The sequence below is a fragment of the Rhipicephalus microplus genome, chromosome 1, assembly GCF_043290135.1.
Source record: "Rhipicephalus microplus isolate Deutch F79 chromosome 1, USDA_Rmic, whole genome shotgun sequence".
Taxonomy (NCBI): domain Eukaryota; kingdom Metazoa; phylum Arthropoda; class Arachnida; order Ixodida; family Ixodidae; genus Rhipicephalus; species Rhipicephalus microplus.
Window position 1 is genome coordinate 108,543,414 of NC_134700.1, and position 27,206 is coordinate 108,570,619.

The 27,206-nt window shown below is 43.4% G+C and overlaps 1 protein-coding gene across 2 annotated transcripts in view; it reads right to left on the minus strand.

Annotated features, from left to right (window-relative positions):
• Positions 1-852: 852 nt before the first annotated feature.
• Positions 853-27,206, minus strand: part of LOC119178362 (inositol hexakisphosphate kinase 1-like) — a 66,578-nt gene continuing 40,224 nt past the window's right edge. For both annotated transcript variants that reach the window (XM_037429560.2, XM_075886984.1), the window contains 4 exons: positions 22,056-22,363; positions 21,043-21,113; positions 10,474-10,649; positions 853-4,816 (listed from right to left, as the gene is read on the minus strand). In XM_037429560.2, the coding sequence (XP_037285457.2) occupies positions 4,337-4,816; positions 10,474-10,649; positions 21,043-21,113; positions 22,056-22,357 (1,029 nt within the window). In that variant the 5' untranslated portion in view covers positions 22,358-22,363 and the 3' untranslated portion in view covers positions 853-4,336. The remainder of the gene's footprint in view (positions 4,817-10,473; positions 10,650-21,042; positions 21,114-22,055; positions 22,364-27,206) is intronic.

Sequence of the window (27,206 nt, forward strand, 5' to 3'; positions counted from 1 at the left end):
GGCATCAATCGTAAGCCTGTGATCTCTGGCCAGCTACAGGAGCGGTTATCTTATTAGTGAAACTATTAGGTGCCTCATTAGATGCTGGCCGTGAAGAAACATGGCTAGTGGTACAAAGACCCAGGCGACTTTAATAAACATTGATACTTGACCTGAAATTGAACTCAAGTCTTCTACCACATAGCCAAGCCTGTGCCGAAACTGCTTTGGGAAGAGACTACACACAGCAGTAATGTTTGACAAGGAGTCACTTTAACAAATGTAATATCGTGCGTAAGAAGGGTAGAATCGCACCAGCCATCCTACCATGTGAACTGCATAACGAGTAAGTTATTGAGAGCTACCAATCTACAAACGGCCGAGCGATATCTATCATTATTGAGAGAATGAACCAGATGCTGACCTTGAAAATAGTGTGCACTATACAAGAACTTGTGTGATCCTTCAAGCTCAGATGGTAGCTTGTGCATTTGAGGGGTCTTTGTAAAGTTCATAATAGATCCTTTAAGTTTGTCTGAAGTTCATTAATAGGGTTCATAGGAACATGAATGTGAGATGCATGAGCTAGTCAATCAGCTCGTTTGCTTTCCTCCAGTGCCCTATATGCTGGGCACCATCTGCACTGTGTCTTTGTTACACAGCAAGCTGTTTTGGCCACTGTCTTAGAGTACAAAGGCTCAGCTCACCTCACTTTATCCCTGATGGCTAAGATCAGAGATCGTTAACATTGTTCACTCCTTGTATGGGGCACACTGCTTGTTCAGCCGCCTAAAAAATGTCACGCGAGTATTGTTCTGCAAGGCCAAGCAGGTGGCCCGTGAGCAGAGCAAAGAATTCAAAGCCAGCACAAGATTCGGAGATCTTCCCAAATTTAGTTTAAAACTATATAATGAGATACAACAACCACAACGTGAGTAATGCATAGTGTTCGGCTCATCACTTTTTCGCAACTTCCGATCACACAGCCGTGAGGCCAGTGGCACAACGCAGCACGCAGTCCAGAGGAGGAGCGGCATTCATTAGTTCAGGCAGTTGGCCGCTGTTGAGACGAGAATCTTGCGATGCGCTATTGCTCGGTCGAGGCCACAATGCTTGCACACTCCACCACAACACCACTATTGACAACACCCAATATAAAAGAACGCACAAAATTTGCAGCATCGAAACACAAGACACACATCGGAAAAAACACCACAACAAGTCCAGCAGAAAACAAAGGTAAGCGACGTTAATAGATCACGAGCAGCATCGAAAACTTGCACCAAAAAAAATAGTTTCTCAACTCCACATCTAACCAACAGTTGACAACCACGAAAAAATGTTTCCACACAGTGGAAGCCCTAAATGAAGATCAGATAGGTCCATAAATATACAACATACACATCAAACGTGAAACACCTCTGTCCTCGGGATATAACGTAAAGTCCTTCTGTGATTTTCTTCAGCACATGCAAACATATCTTGTAAAGCTGCCATGGCATTTAGTTTTGCACATGTGACAGATAACCGAGCACAACTTGGCTGAATAGCAGGAGGCAGAGAAAATTCATGAGCCTCACAACAAGAATATTGACAATGAAAGTTTTACATAGCTGACACTCATCAGCTGAAAAACCAGCATTGGTTGAACACCGGGGATAATCCATAAACCAAACGGGTGCTTGCATGCCATCGCTTTTTCCAACTCTGCGTTCTCCGACTGCTATTTTATTAATCGAAATTAAGCCTTGCATCCGGTTTACCACGATGACGAAATCTTGCGCAAAAAGCAGGACGCCTCCGCATTGCGACAACTTTACTAAACGATGTCATTTGCACAGCGGCGATTCAATACAAGAAAGAAAAGAGGAGAAACATTTTGGAGTAGTGCAAAAATCAAAAACAGAAGGAAACAGAAGGGAAGGAAAAAAATACTGTTTGTTCTGTCTCCTTTCATTTTCGAATGTTGTGCTACTACGATGTTCAGTAAACACCAACTCTCCCTTGCAGATACCCTAAGGTCTATTCCCTAAGTCAAATCTGTGCTATCCACACAACCATCACGTAAAGCAATACACAATGAAGTTGCAAGACCTAAGTTTGGGCTTTGGTCTCAAGATAAGCCACACTATTGTGTAGCTGAATTCGTGCAACACTATGACATGAACTTGTTTGTTGAACTTGTTGAATAATTTGTTAAACAGCAGTCACAGACATTTTTAATGACAACTTGGAACATGTTTTTGGCACACCGAGTTATAGAACATAGCTTCACTTATCTTTGTTATTAAGGGGGTTATATTTGCTTTGCTACCAAAACAGCGAGCAATGGTACACTGTGAACAAAGGTACAAAATGCTCACTAGAAACTATGCTGAGGCATGTCCCAGTGGCAACACTGTTTGGCAAGATACAATAGCCTTGCTCGCTTGCACCCCATCCCTAAAATGCAAAAATTGGACGTTGTGCAACTGACCGGTAAAACTGTGCATTGTAGGAGCCAATTAGAGAAAAAGTGCATTGCCAATGTAACTTTTGTTCAAACCAGTGATACAGCGAAATGGATGCTGTAATGTGACGTATTTATTTGCCTACTTCGCAACAAAAAAAAAAAAATTAAGCCCACTTCTTGTACATGTATGACCTCGTGTACATTCTACAGAGTAACACTGCATACAGTCTTAAAGACAAACGCGTAGCGAGTTTCTTCGATCCGCTTCAATATTACGGCAGTGCTAACAACAAGCCAACAAATTCCTTGCCGTGCGAGTGTGCCATGTTAAGCTTTCTGATCTTCGAGCAAGCAAACAAACAGAGCCAAAATGGTGACCTCCCAAGCATAAAGTCTCGGTGAAACAACAAACGGATACCAATGTATACAACACTCACGGAGTGGAGAACAGCAGTATGCAGTAGCCCAGATCAGCAAGGTCACATAAAAAGCAAACGCCAAATCAACAGGGCACTGCGCCAATGCACAATCTTTGATTCGTCGGTGAAATTTCGTTGTGCTATAAATGGATACTGCTTATTGCAGGCCCCTCTCTTTTTTTTCATGCAACAAAGACAGAATAATAGTAAAAAGAAATGAATATGTTCTCATACCGCTTAAAAACTGCTGTTAATGCTTAAGGAAACCCACTCTACACAATTGTCAACAGCCGAAAATTTCCTAGAAAAGACTCCATACACATGACAATTGTTATAGTGGGAAATCAGAATGACGACAAAGGGACAAGAAGACAAAATATGAGAGCATGGTATTTGTTTCTTTCATCATCATTTTGTCCATCTTCTTGTCCCTTTGTTGTCGTTCTGAGCTCGCACTATGACAATCTTCATGCCATACCAACTAGCCCAAACTGCCACGCTTCTGAGTTCCATGCACATCTGAGCTGAATGTCGGACACGAGCAGCCAACAAGAATCCACTTTTTAAACTTCCCCCATAGCCACAACTTTTTAAACTTCCCCCTTAAAGAGCATTTCACAATTTCAGACAACAGTGTTGTCCAATTTCAGAGTGCCGTATATTATATAAAGCATGCATTAACTGCAACATCTTGTTTTTTGCGTCAGAGCTACAACCAGGTGTGGAGTTCCAGCTTAGCGACCGGGTCTTGTCGCTAGGCTGGAAACCCACAATGCTTCTGGTTAGACCCCTAAACCAAGAGCAAAACAAAGCGACCTCAACTTCGGCCACAGTGCTACCAGTGTCCATGCTGCATGACCCACGAGAAAACCACTAGAATGCAAAACAAAGGTGGCTGTTTACATCACAGGTGACGACTGAAGTTCTAAAGCCAACACAGAAGGTCTGGTATGATACAGATGAGGGATTTGGGCAGTGTTCGTGTAAGAAGAAACTCTTCAGCTGCCTTCATTTCATCAAGTAATGATTGCAGGTTCTGACCAGTTCTGTCAATTAGGCACAGAAAAAAAATTTTTTAAATAGAAAGAGAAACTAAATCTGCATCACTGAGGCAAAGATGCCCATTGTCAACATTGTAATGAACCCACGAGACGACAGCCACAAAAGCAGTGCCAACACCACTGTATCTGTTATGCAGAGCAGTGTAGGTGTACAAAAAAAGATACAGTTTGCAATGCATTGTACCATCAGCAATGTCTTCACCCAGCCTGTCCACAGTCAAAGACGTGAAAGCTGGCAGTGAGGTAAGGCCCCTCGCCGGCAACTGGCAGGGCTGTTATATATATATGCGTATATATACAGAAATTCTATCTCTCACTCACTCTCGTGGCATTTAGAAATGCAGTCAGTCACTGGTATGGCAACGCTGCCACATTTTGCAAAGGGCAAGCGAGCGTCGAAGTGGCACAACAAACGAGTGTCCGATCTACTTGTCAACAGCCGATACCTGCACCTCGCTCAGCAACCGCACCAGATTGTCCAGTCCAAGCAGATAACCCGCATCTGGTCCACAGTGTCGCGTGGTGTCACCCTCGTAGCCCTCGTGTGTCGTGTGCGCAAAGTCAATCATCCGCACGTCCACACGCGGCGGAGACGGCGTGTCGTCCTCTTCCGACTCCACCGAAGTCCCTGCCGTGCTGCTGGAGGCCTCGTCGTCTTCGTGCGAAGACGTCGGAGAAGTGCCCTCGTAGATGACGAGCAGCGAGGACGAATAGAAGCGGAAGGAGTTCTGGCGCTCAACGGCCCGACGCAGCGATTGCAATCGCTGTGTGACTAGCGCCACCAGGTCGGCACGCAGTCGGTAGCCATCGTGGAAGAACTGCCGCAGACAGTGGCGCAGGCCCCGGTCGTCCAGCCGCCGGCCGTAGTACTTGTCCCGGCACACGAAGCTGCCCGACTGGTACACCTGAGTGGGCAGGCGACATATGTGCATCAGAAACTATGCAGACCAACACACTCTAAGCAAAGTTTGTCAAACAAAATGCTGTCTGGCACTGTGCACCTTAAGACGAGTAGGTGGCCTGTGTTAAGTAACTTTTGAGCCTCCTCAAGACAATATTATGTTTGCTCAATCATGCACTCAGATTCCTTTCTTGCCTTTCCTCCACAGCACTGCTTAACCTTTGCTACATGGTGACATCACTTCTCATTGAACTTCTAATTACTCAGCGACTTAGCCTCGACTTTCTATACTCCGGAGCAGCGTAACAAATAAGTAGAACCCCAGTAATAAATACAAGCACAGTTGGTAGAAACTTTAATTTGAAACATTTGTCTTCTCTTCCTCTATTGTGCCTTTTTCGCTGTTGCTCAAGCGAAACACCATTCCCCTGGCCAAAATATGTTGTGTGCAACGTGCAAAATATCCCCAGTTCTATACATGTTGCTGAACGACCACGATGGTATGAATAATAAAGCTGCAGCTACATAACCTACAGATCTAGCAAAGTGATCAGTACCACACAATCACCTGCAGTCTCCAGCTCACAATGCTACTGGCTACATAATGTGCCATCACAACCTCTCATTAGTCATTCATGATTAGCCTTGCCTGGCACAGATGACAGGAAAGATGGGCTACATGACCTCTATAGTCAGAAATGTGGCAGCACGGCTGCTGGTTTCTCTTACTAAATGTGTGGAATAAGTGAATGTAGATTAGCTTTAGATGAAAGAGAAATGGCCAAAAATCACTCAGTAGGAAATGGCTCTTCTTTCCTGATGAATTCTAATGAATCAAAAGGCAGGTAACTTCATGCTCTATTCATTTAGTTGCTCCTGTAAATGCCTTAAAGCCACCATGAAAGAGTATCAGAGTGATGCACTGACAATCCTTGATATACCAAATTACTTTCTACAGAAAAAAATTGCAATAGCGCATTGAAAAAAGAAAGAAAACAAAAGTACCACAATGTACTAGGTGCATACAGTGTTTCATCCCTGTCCACCTCCTTGATTAGCACATTAGCACACGCACTGCTAGCTGTTCTTTTGCCCTTTTCACTGGGACCAGGTTTGACTGTCTAAGACTGTTACACATCACTCGTCGTAGGGCTTACCTGAATGCACTGAAATTTTCACAATAGAATTTCCTAACGAGACTGCATGCAAAACACTAGTGGTTTAGCACTTTCAGCAACCGATGCAAGCACTAGCAATAACTGTGTATTGTGCATAGATGCATGCATAAAGTCCAACCCATTTTACCCACTAATCATATATTGCTGTCAACATACAATCATCCTCCTCGCTACTATTACTGTAATGCGAACATCTTTCTGCTTGGCACAGGTGTGCCCTGTGCCTGTTTTACTGCTGTGTTCCTTAACATCGCAATTGTATCGCAATACTAGATGCTGTGACACAGTGGAGCACTGGATGTGCAGTTCTTCTGAATGGCCTGAAATCAACTTTTGTGTCACAGTGAATATTCAATGCGATGAGGCAGCATTGTTTGAAGGAGGCTGTCAAGATAGGGCACAGAATTTGGAGTACTACTAGTAGCAAGCTCTGAAAGAGCAATTCTCATGGCACCTTCCTAAAAATGTGGAAGGCTTAAGCAGGATGAATTATGGGCGGTTTCACCGGAGCTTGCCTTGTGGTTTTAGTCCGAGTTGCTGGCCGCGGCTACTTTTGTAGCTATGTTTACTGCGGATCGAACTATTCTGATGACTCTCTCGCGCCTCGAGCACTGCTGTGTGGTGCCAGTAAGCAGTCTGCGATCCAGGACTAATTCGCTATCACAAGTCAAAACAATCTGTTTCCCGATAAATGGAGGCTGAAAGAGCGCTTATATATATATGTCCAGCTCACTTCAGTAAAGAAAAGTAAAGCTCTCATGGAATGAATGGGATGCTCACATGTTAGCAGACTGATGAAGATCCCAAGTATACAAGAAATATGCCGGACACTGTCATCTTTCATCCATGAGACATCACGCGCTGAAGCCTGAACTGAATAACAAAACCTGAAAGCTGGCCGGCACTGAAAATTCATTGTTAAGAGGCTTATTTTATTTGTAGCATCATCAGTGACGTGTGCTGTTCAAAGCAGCATCAGGACACAAAGTAGTCGCATGCAACATGAGTCGCCGCTCAGTGTACATTGCAGTACCCACATTCTGCTGCCAATTGATGGACACCATTGAATTTGCTTTTTATGAAAGCAATGCCTCGAGCGGGTCGGTATCGGTGGGGAAAAATGACTCGCCGCCTGTCAACGCTCTAGCTCATCTTTCGATGTGATTGTGGACTCATGTAGAGGGGCTTAACTTTGAAGTTCGGTTTAATATTAGTGAGTAAAGCATAGCGTGAAGCAGCCACACCTGACATAATCTCATAATGAGTATGTTTTATATTATCTCAGTTGCAGCAAACATCGTGGATCACAACTGATTCCGATCGGGGCCGCTCTCTATCAAAAATGCCTGATGTGACACCAGTGCAATATTAAACATATGATGGTGATGTTGTGCACCTGGACCAAACTACATAAATATCTCCGCAGCTGTAACAGGAGACAGGTCTGTAGCTGCTTTCAAAAAGTTGAATTGAAAAAATTCTTTATACAGCGAATCAGGTGCCTCTTCTTCTCACTGCTGTTTTCGCTCGTACCTCTCCCTTGCAACGTCGTCAAGCCCATCCATGTATTAGAGACATCACTCTGACCACATCTGTGGCAATCACCATAAATGATACAGCAACAAACTCTAACACACCAGGCAAACATCATTAAAAAGTATTATCAGAAGTACCACACCAGAACTTTTTCTGGGCAGGCTGTTCGGCATATACCAGCTTGTTTACAAACAACAAAACCTATCTACCTTGCATTCCAAGAAAGCTCTGCCTTGGTAAACTTCACTTCACTACAGCTGTGTAAATGTCAAGAAGCATACAACCAACGAAAACAGCAGCCTTGCAGTGAAGTTTAACCTCTCCCCCACCCTCTGTGGAGATTGTTGCCAAAATGGCAACCTTGCTATGCAAACAACGGGACGAGCTGCCTAGTCTGATACCCATATTCTTGAAGAAGGCCAAGATTGAATAAACTTTTTGCATTTATCATGTTCTCAAAAAAAAAAAACTAATGCAAGTTTCCACTCTTCACAGTATCATGAGACCATCCAAGCCTGGCATTGTTTTCAGATAAGCTCCAGATAGCCATCTCATCTTTCATGTGATCTATACATCTCATTTCATAGTTTCATTCACATTTGGTATATCTGGGTAACGAGTTTGACTGGGTAACGAGTTTGACTAACAGGCACATGGGTACATTATGTTGTTATGTGTAGAAAAAAAGCACATGTCAGGATGAAATTCGTGTCACGCTGACCATGTCTGAATGGGGGAAGAATGTGAAGACAATTGAGTACTTATATTTAAATGCACATCATGGAACTTCACGTGGCTGGAGTTGATGCAGATTTTTACACTTCCCTTATTTCCAAGATTTTTTCCTTTAGGAAGTGACATGTTCCCACTTTCCCAACCCTCTCTCAAAAAATTTGTTGCCACATTCTTCCTAACCTTGATGATTTATGGAGCCATCCACACGCATCTCCCTTCCACGAGTGGGTGGGGGATACAGCGCCTTGCAGCTAGAACGGCATTAGGAAGAATATGGCTACATAAAGCAAGTGTCACCAATGGGATCTCGTGGCGGTGCTTCAATGGTGGTCCATACTTAAGTGGAGAAGAAAAAAAAAGAGAGACTTTACTTTCGGTACTTAGTTAAGGACATGCTACGCCTCGTAATATGACCCCAAGGCCTTACTACCAGTTCGAAGCCCTTGTTATATGCTACCTGAAATAAAATATGCCTCATTGTACTTGCACAAAACTAAAATTAAATTGAATTCTGGGGTATTACCTCATCATCACCTTTGGCAGTCTGGGCAGCAGCCAAACTAGGGTGAATATACCAGGAAGTTTCCTAATTTCGTCAATCTATACTACTCTTAAGGCACAGTCCTATCCTAGGAACTGTCCTCCTTAACTCATAGGAACTGTCCTCATAAGATAGGAACTGTCCTCAGGCACAGTTCCTATCTCTTGGTATCTATTATGTCGCTCTAACCAACAACCAGTTATATTTTCTTTTGAATATGTAACCAGCATAGGTACAGTCTTTTTCTCTTAACATTAGCTAGCATATTGGCTACCACGCTTTTCTCATGCCTCTTTTACATGAGAAAACCAAGATATGATCGTGAGGCACTTCGCAGCCGGCAACTTAGTTAATTTTGGTCACTGTTCTTTTTTAAATGCGGAGAATTTCTTAGTCCCACCATGTCACTCGTCGTCCGCGTCCACATCCCACTGCGCATGCTTGGCTGATCTCCACTCCCATCCCTCTCTCCCCTTTCATCTCTTTTCCCTCCCCCTCTTTCGCTTGACTTCACGCTTTGCTTGACTCAAGTAGATGCGATGGAAGCAACAGATAGCAACAGTACCTTTAACCAGTACTGGTGCACAACACAACATCATCGTTCCACCAATCGTTCAAGGCAACGTTACTCCACGCTCACCGTCTTTAACGTCAACAACAGCAAGCAACGCAGAAGACAAGGCTGCGAAGAAATGAGCATACGACGCTGAATGCAAACGTTTGAAGCAAGCTGCGGATCCTTCACTCGGGTAACGAGAAGCAGCTGTGAAACGGCAACGCCGAGCTGCAGATTCCGAACTTCGTGCACGAGAATCAGCTGCGAAACGGCAACGTCGAGCTGCTTCTCAACAGGAGATTTTAAACTCTGAACTGGGATTCTGCACTGGGGATTCTGAACAACGTGCGCGAGAAGTAGCGGCAAAACATGAGCAGCGAGCTTTAAGACCAGAGGTACGTGAGCGAGAAGCAGCTCCGGAAGCTACTCTGGTGGAAGCCAAGCAGTTTGTGCTGCCGGCCATTCATTTCAAATGCGACTTTGAATACCACAGCTTCGGACACAGTTGTAAGGTGTGCGACCTACTGCGCTTCGACAACGACCTTACGCTAGTCAGGAGCATCAAGAACAAAGCTAAGCAGACCAACACGCTACAGGTTCTTTAAAGCACGTTTGGCAATGTCGACTTGAAGGGCCGCGGCGTCAACGACAACATTAACAGCGACAACGCTGACGACGAGAGACTGCTGAAGCCATTCCAAGTCGTACTTGGTGTGCGCATTGTGTAAGGACTCGTTGGTACGTAGGCACATACCGTCGATGAGCGTGATCTATGGCTAACGTTACCCGCCTCGACCCGCACACCTACCTGAGATGAACGCGACCTGGTGAGTCCCAAATCATACCCAATTACGCAACATTCACGCGATACCCCCACCACTCTGGGACGCATTTACTCAAGTTCCTTTTGTGGGACGATACAGGCGGCTTTTTTTAAAATTTGCACCAACACATGAGCATATTTGCATTTCGCCCATATCAAACTCCTACCACTGTTGCCAGGGGGTGTTAGGCTGCTTGAACTCAGCGGGACAACACAACTGCTAACCAACCCTAGCAAGTGTGAAAGTGCAACACTTTCTTTAATGAACCATTGCAAGCGATGTGATACCGACCTGCATGCCGCAGATGCGGACACCTAACGAAGCAGAGGTGCTAGCGGCGCACTTGGCCATCTGGCGATGGCGCTTCTCCTCGGAGGCGTCGTCCCCGTGCTGCCGCGTGCCCATCTTCAAGTCCAGAATGCACGGCCGACGAAAGTGCGACACCACGTTCTCCAACAGCAGCAGGTCTGGATCATTTGGGGCTAAGGACGCCAACACTCAATAGCACAAATGCATCAAAGGTCGGGGCAAAGATCGAGCGTCAAGTCGCTCAAGGTATGTTGCCACATTTATACATATCTTTTTAGATTTTATTCGTATACTGAGTGCTCTGTGTTCGCCTTACAAAGGGCTGTTTAAAAACACACTTCAAGCTCGTTAGGCAAGAAAACTGCAACTAGTCACAATTGAATTCTGCAAATTACCTAAAATATGCCCATCACGCAAATGGTGGTAACTATCGATCCTGACAATAAAGAAATCGCTTGGCAGCAATGTAGCTGCAAATTTAGGCTGTGCTGTCATACTTTTCAGGTATAGCATGGCTAAACGACATAAAATAGAACATTTTTGGATGGTTGCATTTCAGGCGAAACTTCACACCGTGAAAAGTTATAGGTGAATTTGAGGCTTGTGCAAATATTCGAATGCTTCAAATATTCAAACAAATAATGCAGTATTCCAATTCATTCTGAATCAAATTTAAACTGTAGAAAATTTTAATTATTCGAAATGAATAAATGCATATTAGTCTGCATGTGACACTCTGAAAAGTTAGTTTCACTGCAGTAGAGCAGTGGGAAGCCATGAAAGCGCTTACTTATGTTTGTACTAATTCACATGTGACCCTCCTGTAAAAATAACTTCACTGCAGTGAAGCAGTGCTTAACAGTGCAAACACATGTCTAGGGAAAATCCGCACTGCCCCGGAAGCTTCACTTCAAGTTTAAATGAGGATGCCACCCTTGCATTGATTCATTTTTAGGTTTAAGAGCTTCTTGTACCAACTTCCAAGTTTAAAGTTTCTACCACTGAGAACGGGACCCTTGCCACCCCTATCCTTGCTCTCAGACAGCTGTTCCTGCTGAAGACGTCTGTGCCACTGCTAACCAAACCTTTTTCTTTTCTATCCACTTTTCTCCAATATCCCCTTCCAGCAGGCACTGCGACATGGTCCCTACCAGGCTGCAGAAATTAGGAGCCTTCTTTTTCTAACCATTACCACCAGTACCACCACCACCAAGTTTATATTTTGCTCCATGTTTAGCGAAATTTAGGAAGTAACATATTTTACAAGCTATAACTTGCATTCTACCGAAAGTCAAATCCTGCTAGAATTTAAAGTTGCTTCCGCTTTCTTTGATGCAAGAAAAGTGGCTTTTGCACAGACCTTGTTTCTATTTTTAAAAATGTTGTGCAGGTTAGTTATGACAAATAGCCCCCCCTTTTTGTTTCCTACGATGTGATTTTATATATATATATATATATATATATATATATATATATATATATATATATATATAGTGGGAGTAATAATTCAAAGGGCCAGTTAGTCTTCGTGAAGGTATGGGATATGGCACAACGGGAGCGTTGTCAACAAGGATAAATATATTTCCCAACAGTTTCGGGAGGGGTCCTCCCTTTATCAGGGGATGAGTTATACTGACATGAGCTTCCAAACTTCGTTGCTGCCGCGTCCCTCTCGCCTTGAAAGACGTTTGCGAGAGTGAGAGGGAACTAGAAAAAGGAAAAAAAAAAACAAAAAAGGGGGAGAAAAAAGACTAAAAAAAGAAAGAAAAGAAAGAAAGTAAAAAAGAGGAAGAACCACTGTCAACACTGAGAACGAAGCCAACTGTCCGTCTACATCCACATACGGTTCATATCACGTGCTGTTCAGTTCTTGACGTGTGTCGGGCCACCCAAGATTGTCGCCGCGGTGCCGGGAGGGTCCGTGACGGTGCGTGTAAAGAAAGGGGTTTCCCCGTAATGGGTCGTTCGGCGGGCGGAGCGCGGCGTGCGTAAAGGAAAGGTTTCTCGTTAATGGGTCGGTCGGCTATTTACCTTTAATCTTCGTCCGTTTCCCTTCAATGGTCATGAAGTGGTAGGCGAACATAAACACTTTGTATGTGCATGTGAGGGGGAAAAAAAAACAACAAGAAAGGACAGTGTACACGTACGAGTCAGTCAGAAAAAAGCATGGTCTCCAGCTATCAATCTTTGTCACCAATTTTCTCCTGGCTTACTTCTCGGAGGCAGTTGAGTTTTCCGGGGTCCTCGTTGATGCCGGCTACTAATGTACGAAATTTGAAAATAAAATATGCCTCACGCTGTTCGCGCTCGCATCTGTTTGAGAAACCGGACTGCAAAAGAGTTACGCTGACATTTTCAAAACTGTGGTTTGGCAGGCGCAGATGTCTAGATAAAGGTAGCTTCGGCAAGAAGTGGCAGTGAACTTCACTGCCAAAGCTACCTTTATCTACAGTGGTTCTTCCTTTTTTACTTTCTTTTCTTTCTTTTTTTCGTCTTTTTTTCTCCCCATTTTTTTTTTTTTTTTTTTCCTTTTTCTAGATAAAGGTAGCTTCGGCAGTGAAGTGGCAGTGAACTTCACTGCCGAAGCTACCTTGATATGAAACCATATGTGGATGTAGACGGACAGTTGGCTTCGTTCTCAGTGTTGACAGTGGTTCTTCCTTTTTTACTTTCTTTCTTTTCTTTCTTTTTTTCGTCTTTTTTCTCCCCATTTTTTGTTTTTTTTTCCTTTTTCTAGATAAAGGTAGCTTCGGCAGTGAAGTGGCAGTGAACTTCACTGCCGAAGCTACCTTTATCTAGACATCTGCGCCTTCCAAACCACAGTTTTGAAAATATCAGCGTAACTCTTTTGCAGTCCGGTTTCTCGAACAGACGCGAGCGCGAACAGCGTGAGGCATATTTTATTTTCAAATTTCGTACATTAGTAGCCGGCATCAACGAGGACCCCGGAAAACTCAACTGCCTGCGAGAAGTAAGCCAGGAGAAAATTGGTGACAAAGATTGATAGCTGGAGACCATGCTTTTTTCTGACTGACTCGTACGTGTACACTGTCCTTTCTTGTTTTTTTTTTTTCTCACATGCACATACAAAGTGTTAACGTTCGCCTACCACTTCATGACCATTGAAGGGAAACGGACGAAGATTAAAGGTAAATAGCCGACCGACCCATTAACGAGAAACCTTTCCTTTACGCACGCCGCCCGCCGAACGACCCATTACGGGGAAACCCCTTTCTTTACGCGCGCCGTCACGGACCCTCCCGGCACCGCGGCGACAATCTTGGGTGGCCGGACACACGTCAAGAACTGAACAGCACGTGATATGAACCATATGTGGATGTAGGCAGACAGTTGGCTTCGTTCTCAGTGTTGACAGTGGTTCTTCCTTTTTTACTTTCTTTCTTTTCTTTCTTTTTTTCGTCTTTTTTCTCCCCATTTTTTGTTTTTTTTCCTTTTTCTAGTTCCCTCTCACTCTCGCAAACATCTCAAACGTAATATATATATCTGCGCCTTCCAATATATATATATATATATATATATATATATATATATATATATATATATATATATTCTATTCGAATTTGATTAAAGATTATTCAATCGAACATTTTGAACCAAAAATTCTTTATTCACACAAGCCTAGTAAATTTCAATTATCCTAGTTCATTGCATACATTTATATTCGACAACGAAGCATGGCAAGTTTCATTCAAAAATATTTGACCATTCAAAAGTTATGGCTTTGACACAAGAAAAAACAACTAAAAATAAAGTTTTGAGTAAGCTTGTGCGAATACCGAAGTTTAGATTCGAAGCAAATTCAAAACAAATAGTAATTTTAGTCGAACAATTTATATTCGAATTCGAATAGTAAATATGTCATACAAAGAAAAATGGGTATACTTATCATGACCTAACCAACCTCAACAATATCTTTTTTTTAATTAAAATGGGGCCGCCATGCAAACGTATTTTCTTTTCGTTCAATAGAAGGGGAAAGAACTTTGAACTGAAGCAGGATTTGATTTTTGGTAGGGCGCAAGTCGTAGCATTTTAAAATTTATTATACTTGGAGCATAAAAGCTGTTATAAAAAGCCTGTAAGCTCAATAAAATGATGAATTGATTTGAGGGTAATATGTGTTCATTTAAGGGGGCCCTGCAACTTTTTTTCAAGAAGCCATAGAATGAATTCACCTCCACAACAATTTTTAGAATCCGTCTAGTACAAGCCGAGTTGCAAAGTAAAAGAACTGTTGGGCTAGTAGGTAGAACATTTCAAAAAACTTAATTTTAGCGCAAACACACAACAAATGCACAGCACTCACTTCCAACTAATTTATTCATAGCACGAAGGTTTGTTGAGTATATACATGTGGCACATGTGCGCATGAACACCACAGAGGGCCAAGAGCATACACTATGAAGACATACAATCTTTCTCTCACAGCCTAGAACTGATAAACTGGGATGAACTTGGAAACAAGGATAGCAAAAGGACGCTTATACAGTAGTCCTTATTTTTTTTTTTCTATGTTTAATGTCTAAGTGTGTTTGCGCTCAAATTAAGTAGTTGGAGTTGCAAAGATTTGTTGCACGCTGCAACTGTTACAAGTGGCGGCCTCCCCGCGCCAGCCCCAGTAACGACCAAGCGTGCCATGCCAAATAGGCCAGTGGCTGTGGCAAGTGATTTTTAATCTTGTGGCGCCATTTGCTGAGAGAAGAGAGCAATATTTCTAGCTGATTTCGAGAATTTATTCTAAATCACAAGCCTCGCGTTTAACTATATCATTTGGCATGTGTATTCTCGATAGCCTCAACAAACGATCGGCAGTATCTTATGTCCATGCTCAATCAGTGTTGCAGGGCCCCTTTAAATTTGAAGGGGGGCTTTGCGGCAGAGTGAATTTCCCCTAAACAGGTGCTTTCACTGCTTAGCACCCTTACACTGAAGTGAAACCCGTGTTTACAGGTGGTTAAATGTGGACTAATATACACCTATTCGTTCCTTGCAAATACATATAATGCAAGTACGAATCAAAGCGAATTCGAACACTCTACTATTAGTTTGAATATTCGAAGCATTGGAATATCTGCACAAGCCCAGTCTTGAGAAAAACAAGAAACAGGTTTTCCAAACATGTTATGTACTTAATTGGAAAGTTGCGATACACTAAAAGCCACCAGGCTTACAGCCGGGAGCTTCATCAGCTGCCACGAGCTCCCTGTTTGGTGGTTCTGTGGCGCCTAATTTTTTTCAAAGCTTGTTTTTCATCAGCTGTTCACTGGTGGCTTGCATTTAAGCGAGTTCGGTGCCTGACGAGGCAAGCTACGGTACTGTAGTAGCCATAATCAATGTCAGCCTGCCTCAAAATCACTGTTCTCATTACTGAGCTGACATGTTCAATCCGACAGAATAAACAAAACGGTGCATGCGCCAAAACGTGCCTACATGGACATCTTTAGGGACACACTGTCAAAGCATCTCGCTGAATTGTCCTGTGCACAGAGGTTTCACTCGATTGCAGGCACACTTAGTTCATAAACTTTGCGTTTCGGCTTTCATTTAACTCCAAACTTAGTCGTATCTTGTTATTTTGGTAAGACAACAATCTGAGAACACTGAATTGACAAAAAAATTGCTTTCACAATGTTAGTACAACACGTCGGTGCAGTGTACACAAGGTGTCACTTGATGTTCCTTGATGCGGGCAGCTAGAGCGATTTAAATTAAAAATGGCCACCATCACTATTGCTTAATCTTAATTGATTGATTGATATGTGGGGTTTAATGTCCCAAAACCACCATATGATTATGAGAGACGCCGTAGTGGAGAGCTCCGGAAATTTTGTCCACCTGGGCTTCTTTAACATGCCCCCAAATCTGAACACACAAGCCTACAGCAATTCGGCCTACATCGAAAATACAGCCGCCGCAGCCGGGATTCAATCCCGCGACCAGCGGGTCAGCAGCCGAGTACCTTAGCCACTAGATCACCGCGGCGGGGCCATTGCTTAATCTTATTAAGCTTTAGCATACCTCAGCACAAACCAATCTACAAGCATCCTCTGAAGTTCAGCATAAATATGAGTTTGTTTTACTAATCAAAATGCAAGTTTCATTCTCACAAAAAGTCAGTTTCAGTTCTAGGGAGGTCTACCAGTAGTTGTAAGAACCCATAGCTATCAAACAGAAGCAAATAGAGACATCATTTTATCTACAGTACATAGTTTCGAACATTAGTCGAATATTACACTTGTAATATTCGTATTAGATTCGATAACCACATAATCAAACATTTTGAATATTCGAACTACCTCGAACATTCCTCGAATATTCGATGTTCACGAACATACGTTTGCATATGTCACTGTGAAGAACTTACGATATTGCACATTTGCGATAAGAGCATCAGTAGATCATGCTGTGATTACTACAACTCCGGCGCGAGTGCGGTGATGCCGGCATGGAAATTCACAAGAGCGTGATGACGGCTCCCGACTAATGCAGCGGGACATCATCACGACAAACCTACCAACGGTAAACATCTCAATCAATCTAAATCATATTCTGCCTGCACGGCAGTACGTGTGGCTTAGTGGTTTAGCGGTGTTACGATTAATGTAAGGGTATCGACCACGCCGTCCGCTGCTGCGCCCTTGTGTGCGAGTGCAAGGATATATCGCGATCCTTCTGAAAACGAAGGCAACTTGCCGCTGCCATAGTAGCTCGGCGAAACATTCTTCACACCTTTGCTTGATCCAACACTGGATTAAGCAGGAAGAAAAAAAATATCTTTACGCAAGGGCAAATGCCCGCGTATACGTTACAGGGCCTGGCTCTGATTGAGTGAGCGTAGTAGGCAATGCACAGCACGCAAATAGCTAGGGGTGCACTCACCTTAACGTACGATGGTAATTCATTTTATGTATAGCCACGCCAATTATCTCTAATGGGTTGCATACAAACGTACGCGCACATATCAAAGCCTGACGAGTCCTCCGTGAGCCGTGCCACTACTCCAGCATGTATACCACCTTCATAGTTCCGGAATGATTTAATGGTAGCAAATATGGTCATGCGAATGAGCTGAAGTGTTTTTTTGTGCAATGGCAAACGTAGAAAAGGCCATGCACTTTTGGTAACGTTGCAATGGTGTCATCACATATAGTTCTCCATTGCTAACGGCGGCACACGTAAGGCGACAGACGGATTAATGTGTTCCGCTGCGTTGCCGACAGCGCCTTTGAAAATCCGTCAAAAACGCATCACGCTCGCGTGGCCATGTCTCCTGCAATCAACCCTCCAGTACATCGTTCCTGCGATCTCGCTCTTTTGCCAACGTCAGCTTACTGCCGTCGGCAGCCAGTGCACCAAAAGGTGTCGCCATGCGGCAAAATAATGCCATCACCTCTGGAAGTTGTGGCTCCGTTACCAAAAAGGTTTCATACGTCCATTGCATACGTCAGTTAACTCACGGCCCTCAGTCCCCTGCAGCTGCAAAGCAACTGACCACGGCGGTGGTCAGATCTGCAACGCAGAAGAGGGTGCTAAGAATCTCTAGATCCGGACAGGCCGCCATTGGAACCTGAACTTTGCAACGTTTAACGCTAGAACCTTATCTAGTGAGGGAAGTCTAGCTGTACTATTCGAGGAGCTAGAGGGTGTTAAATGGGATATAATAGGGCTCAGAGAGGTTAGAAGGACAGATGAGGCTTATACGGTGCTACAGAATGGGCACGTCCTTTGCTATAGGGGCTTGGCTGACAGAAGAGAACTGGGTGTGGGGTTCCTAATTCACAGAAACATAGCTGGCAACATAGAGGAATACTATAGCATTAATGAAAGGGTGGTAGGTATCGTAATTAAACTGAATAAAAGATACAAGATGAAGGTGGCACAGGCTTACGCGCCTACATCCAGCCATGATGACGCTTCAGTTGAAAGCTTCTATGAAGACATGGAATCGGCAATGAGTAAGGTAAAAACACAGTATACTATACTGATGGGAGACTTTATGCAAAGGTAGGGAAGAAGCAGGCTGGAGACCAGGCAGTAGGAGACTATGGCATCGGTACTAGAAACGCCAGAGGAGAGCTACTAGTAGAATTCGCAGAACGCAATAATTTACGGATTTTGAATACCTTCTACCGAAAACGAGGAAACCACAAGTGGACATGAAGGAGCCCTAATGGCGAAAATAAGAACGAAATAGACTTTATAATGAGTGCACACCCAGGCATCGTGCAGGATGTGGAAGTTGTTGGCAAGGCACGATGCAGTGACCATAGAATGGTACTGTCTCGAATTCGCCTAGACTTGAAGAAGGAACGACAGAAACTGATACGCAAGAAGCCAATCAATGAGCTAGCACTGAGAGGGAAAGTACAGGAATTCAGAGTCTCGCTTCAGAACAGGTACTCGGCTCTTAGTGAGGAAACCAACCTTTGCGTAGATACAATGAACGATAATCTGACGAGTATCATTACGGAGTGCGCAGTGAAAGATGGAGGCAGGGTAGTTAGACAGGACACTGGCAAGCTTTCCCAAGAAACGAAGAATTTTATTAAGAAGCGTCAAATCATGAAAGTCTCAAGTACAACAGACAAAATAGAACTGGCAGAGCCTTCAAAGTTGATTAATAGGCGTAAGGTATGCAATGTGAGAAGGTATAACATGGAGAGAATTGAACACGCTCTGAAAAACTGAGGAAGCGTCAAAGCAGTGAAGAGGAAACTTGGGATAGGCAAAAATCGGATGTATTGACTAAGGGACAAAGAAGGCAAAATAACTACCAATATGGATAGGATAGTTAAAATAGTGGAGGAGTTTTGATGATTGATTGATTTGTGGGGTTTAACGTCCCAAAACCACTATATGATTATGAGAGACGCCGTAGTGGAGGGCTCCGGAAATTTTGACCACCTGGGGTTCTTTAACGTGCACCCAAATCTGAGCACACGGGCCTACACCATTTCCGCCTCCATCGGAAATGCAGCCGCCGCAGCCGGGATTCGAACCCGCGACCTGCGGGTCCGCAGCCGAGTGCCTTAGCCACTAGACCACCGCGGCGGGGCGGAGGAGTTTTACAGAGATCTGTACAGTAGCCGGGATAACCACGGCTTTAATACTATAAGAACTAGCAGTAACCCAGATGACACCCCACCAGTAATGATAGAAGAAGTCAGAAAAGCTTTGGAGAGCACACAAAGAGGCAAAGCTGCTGGTGAGGATCAGGTAACATCAGATCTGCTGAAAGATAAAGGACAGATTGTGTTAGAAAAATTAGCCACGCTGTTTACAAGATGTCTCCTGACAGGAAGAGTACCAGAGTCTTGGAAGAATGCAAACATCATCTTAATACATAAGAAAATAGATGACAAGGACTTGAAGAATTACAGGCCGATCAGCTTGCTCTCTGTAGTATACAAGCTATTTACAAAGGTAATTGCTAACAGAGTAAAGAAAACATTAGAATTCAATCAACCAAAGGAACAAGCAGGATTTCGAACAGGCTACTCAACAATCGACCACATTCATACTATCAATCAGGTAATAGAGAAATGCTCAGAATATAACCAACCACTATACATAGCCTTCATAGATTACGAGAAGGCGTTTGATTCAGTAGAAATATCAGCCGTCATGCAGACACTGCGGAACTAGGGCGTCGATGAAGTATATATAAACATCCTGGAAGAAATCTACAGGGGATCAACTGCTACCACAGTGCTTCATAAAGAAAGCAACAGAATACCAACCAAGAAGGGTGTAAGGCAGAGGACACAATTTTTCCTGGAGAAAAAAGATACTGGACAGATTCTAAGAATTTTTGCAGCGGTGAATTCGTTAGGCAATCCATTTCATGGTACTTGAAAATGTGTTGCAGGGCCCCTTTAAAGCAACAGCATTACAATAAGACACCACCATTGTATAAGTGATGAGACCTCAGCTGATGCCTTTCCAGGCACACTACTTATTAATGATACATATATATCTTTATAGCCACCTTGCTTGTTGGCGAACAGAAATATTACTGAAAGCAAGAAATGCAAGAGCAGTGATTGTTCTGAGAGGAAAAAAAGCTTACAGTGGTGGTATTTGGCATGAACAATAGTGACGGCATGCTTTAATGACTCTGTAGGTTAATTTAACATGCTCTGCAAATTTCACAAGCCTGGCATGTTCTAAGTGGCAAACATGGCATAGCATACACTACAAATGTCTTCAAACATGTGAACAAAGAAGAATCACTCGAGTGGCCCACTTTGGTAAGATACAGCTACATTGTGCTAACAAGTGATCAAGCTGAAGTGCAATGTGATGGTTCTTGGTTCAGCCCCCCCCTCTAACTAGTAGTTATAATACTATAACTACTAACTACAAGTATAATGCCCCCTAAACTTTTCTTTGCCTCATTCAAACAGAATCTTGAGGCAGAGTGGCACCATGTGTTGGGGAGTTCATACGACTGAGTCAGACATTAGAAAACTATATAGCTCGTGCACATCACAGTGAAAGTACACGGCAAACGAACAGTGACAAGGATACATTGACTTCCACTCCAAGACGAAGCTTCACGCAGCAGCAGGCGTTCCTCGTTGCAGCTGCAGATTTGCACCCTGCGTGAGAGATGTGCGGGCGATTAATTAGTCATGGGAAGTGCTTCAAAGTACAAGTGAACTTTCCCTTTAGTCACGACTGGCAATCTTCAATAAGCTGGGGAGTCTTGAAAATTGAAGCACAAATCAGGTCTTGCTAAGTTTCTCTAAGTTAACACAGCTATTGTTCATTACTGCCTCATGAAACTTTTTCCATCACAAATTCTTCAGTCCATCGATTGTCAATGACATTTCACAAGAAATGTGAAGAAGACACTGGAAGCTGAATCAGGGGGGTGCCCTGCCCCCCCCCCCCCCCCCCCCCCCGATTCATGCATGGCCCAGAAGTTATGTTGCCACATGACATAGCCTCAAGCATTTCCTCTATCATCCTTTAGCTTAGTGGCCGCTACCCGAGGTTCCAGTGTGCTAGGTACTGTAGCTGTCATGTGAGTGGTCACAATAGAATGTGCCACTGGCATTATACATGTCTGACACTTCTTCAGTTTTACTCCTGGAGAAAAAAGCTGCTTAATGGCACCTTAAAGGCACTGCACATCATGAAAAAAAATTAATGACAAAAGTTTAAAGCGGTGAATACATTAGGGTACTCAGGAAAAGGTCCGGCAGTCTTCTTTAGTGAAAGCGTAGGTCTCCCTGCAGAATGTGCTGGCATATGTTATTTTTCTGAGCTGTTCACGAAAGTGTCTATTCCCGAACGACTACAACTATTACAAAGTGAACAGAATGATTGGGTTGTTTGTATTCCATAATTTGCAAAAAAAAACAGCTTGAAAAGCAAAGTGAGAGACAAAGACTCGACAAATGCCTTAACAAGGTCACACTGTGTGACGATTCTCTGGTTCGTGTCTTTCCTGTTTTGGGGCAAAGGAATACTGTCAAGTTTACCTGCACATCCCCCCCCCCTTTCCCCGAGACAATGAGCAGGCACCAGACACCCACCTAAACTGCGAGGCTTCACTTCCAGAGGTCTTTCTCGGGCACCATGACTCGTCGTCCTCATCATCCTCATCCTCGCTGGCATGCCCGTGGTGAACCTGAATGACGCCCTTGTAGGCGGGAACGAAGGGTCGCATCTCGCGCGGCACGTGCAGATAGAAGTGCAGCTCCCTCGGGATGAGCGGCTTGCAAAGGGTGCCAGGGTCCAGCAGGAGCATGCGGCTGTGGCCTCCCACCTGGTGAGTGAATGGCAGCAGCACCGCTTCTGTGTCCTCACGGCCCCCACTGGCCATGTGCACCACCATCACTCCCTGCATATTGCAGACACATACGCGGCTGTTAGCTGGCAGATCAATCGACACAACAAAGTGAATCACGTTACAGGATTAAGGCAAGTTTCGTCATGCTGGCAGAGTGGCTTCGTAGGTAAGGGCTGTTGACCCCACGGATGCATGCTTTATCACGACAATGGCAGTAGCATTCTGATCAATGTGAAATGCTAGAGCCCCACATAGTACACACATAAGTGCATGTTAATAACCCCCAGTAGTTGAAATTATCTGGAGTCCGCCACTACAGTGCCTCTCACAGCCGTGTCACTCTAGGGTAGTAAAACACCATAAACTTGAAGAAAGTTCATTTAGACACCGTCAAAATAGATTATGACAAGCTCAATGGAATAGAATAACTTTATTAATGTCCTCCAAGGAGTGCACGAGCGCACTTAGGGCTCCCAAAAAGCCTAGCCTAACAGTCTCTTTGTAAACAAAAAAAGATAATAGCAAAGTCTGTGGTTTTAGACACAAGAACTGTGATTTGGTGAGGTGGAGAACTCTGCATAAATTTTGACCTTCTTTGGATAAATTTTACCTAAGCATGGAAACATTTTTAAAATTTAACCACCATCAATATTACGGTGGCCTGGAAAACTTGTACCATCGTACTTAACAGCACAAAAGGTAAGGCGCTAAGCTGACACCGCTGGTGTAGTTCTTTAGTACTATGGTTAATACACAGAAAAAACAAACAGCACAAAAAGTTATTTAAACCACACAGACAGCTACATAACAATCTAATCTGCATGGAAAGCAACAAACTCCAGAGGTCAACAAAACGCCAGAGCATTTACTGGAGCCAACTATCATGGTAAGTGCAAATAACACTTTGGTCGTACATTGGAAACACATTCGATACATTTTACGCTGTGCATTACAAACTTTATGTGAGAAATATTTTTTAAGTATCCAACATTTCTTAACACAGCATTCTGTTACCCTAAATAAGTCCCCATTTCAAAGCGTACCCAAGCGAACACCAGCCTGTCTATCTGTCACATAGGATGAGACACTGTAAAGTAATTAAGGCATGAAATAAAATATATCGTAAAAAAAGCATTGGCAGTGATGGGTATCAAACTTACGACCCCACACTCAAAAGCCGAGAGTCCCACCCATTGGGAGAACACCCTTGCTTGCAGAATGTGTATTTGAACCAAAGGAATGTGTTGCTACAAGAAGACGCTTAGGAACACAAGAAAAATCGAAGATGCCTTAGCCAATGTTAGCCGATGATGATCCACAAAAGGCTGGAACACCTAACAAGTGCAGGATATACGAACATGTGATAGTGGGCATCACTGAGAGATGAACAGCGCACTAGTCGCCATAACATAGCATTTAAAAATGACCAAACAGCCAGCGGTTAGTAGCAAACGTCCACACATCAAAGAGAAGATTCTGCATGCAACTCTACATTACTTGTCTGTTTTCATCACTCTTTTATTATTCTTTTTTGTTGGTGTCATTGCCGTTGCTTGACTCACTGCTCTCACTCTCTAATACAGCAAAGAACGACCAATGCACACTCAAGTACAAAAACATAATAGACGTCTTCAAGCGATCAAGCACTTGACCATAAGTATGATTGACGACACTTTCTCATTACGGCACACATTCCTAGTGCAGCTGTGCCAACAGCCGCTACAAAAAAAGCAGACAATGGGAAAGCCACATTGGAGGTTGCCTGCCCGTCCATCCAATTTCTGCAGCGATGCGAGCACCTGTGGTGTAGTCATCAAACCGTTGGGGCTTGTGTTTGATACTAGAGGGAGTACTATGGGTCAAATGCAGCCATTAAAACATTTTAACTTGCTTGCAAATGTCACCACTCTCTCCCTCATTAACTGCCCTTTTTATGCAGCTGCCATTAACATCTGTGCACAAGTCACCGGTTTCAGGGGAACTTTACACGCAATTTTTCCAAACAGCTGCGTGCACACTGCAGAAGCAGCTGGTTGTGGGCAATACTACACAGAGTTCAAATCCTTGTGCATGAGAAACCCATTCCGCTAGCTGCAGAAAAGCTATTGGGATTTTAAAACTAATTGCATACACTGTACAATTCTGTTTTGGTATGAATAATATCGCATTATGTCTCACCTTCATTGCTGTACCTTCTTCAGTAAATTAAGTATTATTTTGGTTGTACCCCTTCTGCTCTAACATGATTGAGTGGTGCGAGAATAATGAATTAATTAAATAAAAAGAACATGTTTTACTGTTATAACCTGGCTAGCAAGTGACCAAAAGTGCCAAGTGAACTTACTATGACAATAAGCAGCAACTATTAAACAAATACCAGAATTTTTCAGTCAACCCTGAAGAAGCTGACCAGAGAGGTTGTGGACAAGTAAAAGTAGACTATGCATCAGACCGTAACAGTTTTCAAACAGTTTTCAAGTGTTCATAGTAATGTCCAGGTGGATTTTAAGGTACAGCAGCGGTCATTATATTGCATTATTCGAAGGTCACAGGCTCGGTTCCTGCTGGTGACAAGTTCTCTTTTCGTCCACTTTCATTTCTTCACTAATGTTTTTAAACTCATGTCGTAGAATATGTCCCCTGTACGTTTCTTTCCTTGACTGTCTGTCAGCTCTCATTAAGGTCATGTCTAAAAAAAAAGAACAAGCCATTAAAATTCCTCTTCAATTTATTCATTCATAACGAGGGTCTCATTCTGGCAGACTTCGTAACCTCGGGTAGTATGTGAGGAATTATTGGTCAGCTGCCAGCTCATAAATAGATTGCGTGCATGTGATGCCAGCAGGCAAAAAAAGAGTTCCACACTCACAGTCAGGTCTCCTACAACTCTGACTAACAATACTTTGTTTTAATGCACAGATATGCCCCATGAAGTGAACAATGATCCGATTGCCACTGTAGTTCACTTTGTAGAGCATCTGCTATTCAAAGTTTGCAGGTTTTGTCCCTGTCGGCGGCAAGCTGCCTTTTCATACACTTTTATATTTTCAAATTTGTGTTATACAAATAATGTCCTGTACACTTTTCTCGGCTAGTTCGTCAGTTGGTTCTTCTTAAAGTTGTATTTAGCAAACAAACAAAAGAATGGGCCCTTAAAATTCCCTTGCTTTGCGTAAGGTTTTATTTAGTAACACACTGCATTAATTAGCTCAGTTCAGCACCTCACAGCAAAGAGAAGTGCAGTTCAAGGTTCCGAATTCATACAACTATCTTGGGTTGTGAGGTGTTAAGCTCAGCAAGTGTATGACATTGAAGTCAATCTTACAAATAAATTAATGAGCAATGAAACGCCCGCAATGAATGACAAGGCTCAGAAGTATTTCAGGTAGGTCAGAGTGAAAAAGCTTTACGGAAATGTGCGCACTACATAAGAACGAAATGCCAATGAGTGAATTGGGAGCTGTATCTATCCTGCGCCGTTGCTTTTATATGTGATCCACTGCGCATCCAGCTTAGCGCTGGACAAACCAAGTTTTTGCACCGAGTTGTTTATTCAGAGCACAGGAGCATCAGTAGGATTTCTTCCAGATATGCATAAGGAAGCCAAGATCAGTACAAAAAAAAAAGAGTTGAAAAGACGAAGATTGAACAAATGGAGCTACTGTGATTAAGTTCGGTACCCTGTAGATGGAAAAGTAGCTGCAGTGATTCGGCTTTATTAAAATTTGTTATAAATGCTTGGGTCATATCACTGACCTTGCATTGTATGAACAGTTGTTGGACTACCAAGTACTGTAATATAGGGTCAGTAGCCAGCACTTCGCAAAATTATTTCATCTTTCTTTGTTTCGATCCACCACAAAATTTTTTCCTGCTTTCACAGAGTGCACGGTCAGTCAATCAGTGCAGTAGAGCAAAAAAAAATTATACAGATAAGTATAACTTCACTGAAAAGGCGCCCCGCCGCGGTGGTCTAGTGGCTAAGGTACTCTGCTGCCGATTCGCAGGTCGCGGGATCGAATCCCGGCTGTGGCAGCTGCATTACCGATGTAGGGAGAAATGCTGTAGGCCCGTGTGCTCAGATTTGGGTGCACGTAGAAGAACCCCCGTGTGGTCCAAATTTTTCGAGCCCCCCACTACGGCGTCTTTCAATCATATGGTGGTTTTGAGACATCAAACTCCACATATCAATTGATCACTGAAAAGGCTTCGCTTTATTAGTACTATCTGTACACTTAAGCACCCAGCAACCTGGAGATCAATGTAGGAAGGAAGGGTGCATACAGAAAAGCCACAAAGCTGACATGAAAAAAAAATGTCCGATTAAAATCGACAGCTGTTCAGTCAGTGTTACACAAGTGATGCTAATAAAGATTCAACAATACAACACAACAATGTAAATATCATAAGGAATGACGAAAAGCTCATTCGACAGTCGAGATCTAGGTTCCACAAGCCTTGAGGAGTGGATACTGTAGTGGGTATGATGTACTTGGGTTCACGAGGGATTGCGGCCAGTTCCTTGTTCCCACATTCATGTTCTATGCAACACCTGCTCTAGAAACCGTGTAGTACAATCTGGTTTCTTGAATGTCAGTTGCACCCGCTAATGCTGTGTTAAATCCAGTACACCTGTGGAACTTACACAAGGCAGAGGACGGCGGTGAACTACCACCATAGCTAAATCTGCAATGCATTGCAAACACCTCACCGAGATAGCAGGCTTAGCATGCACTACCACTAAAGTTCAGGAAAAAATGTCCTCTGAAGAAATGTTCACGGAAGATACATCCCCTGAATAAACGTCCCAGAGAAAAATGTCCCCATTAGCCTTATCGCGAAAAATGTCCCCTGCGGATACTATCGAACGTGCACCTTCTAGTCACCAATTTTT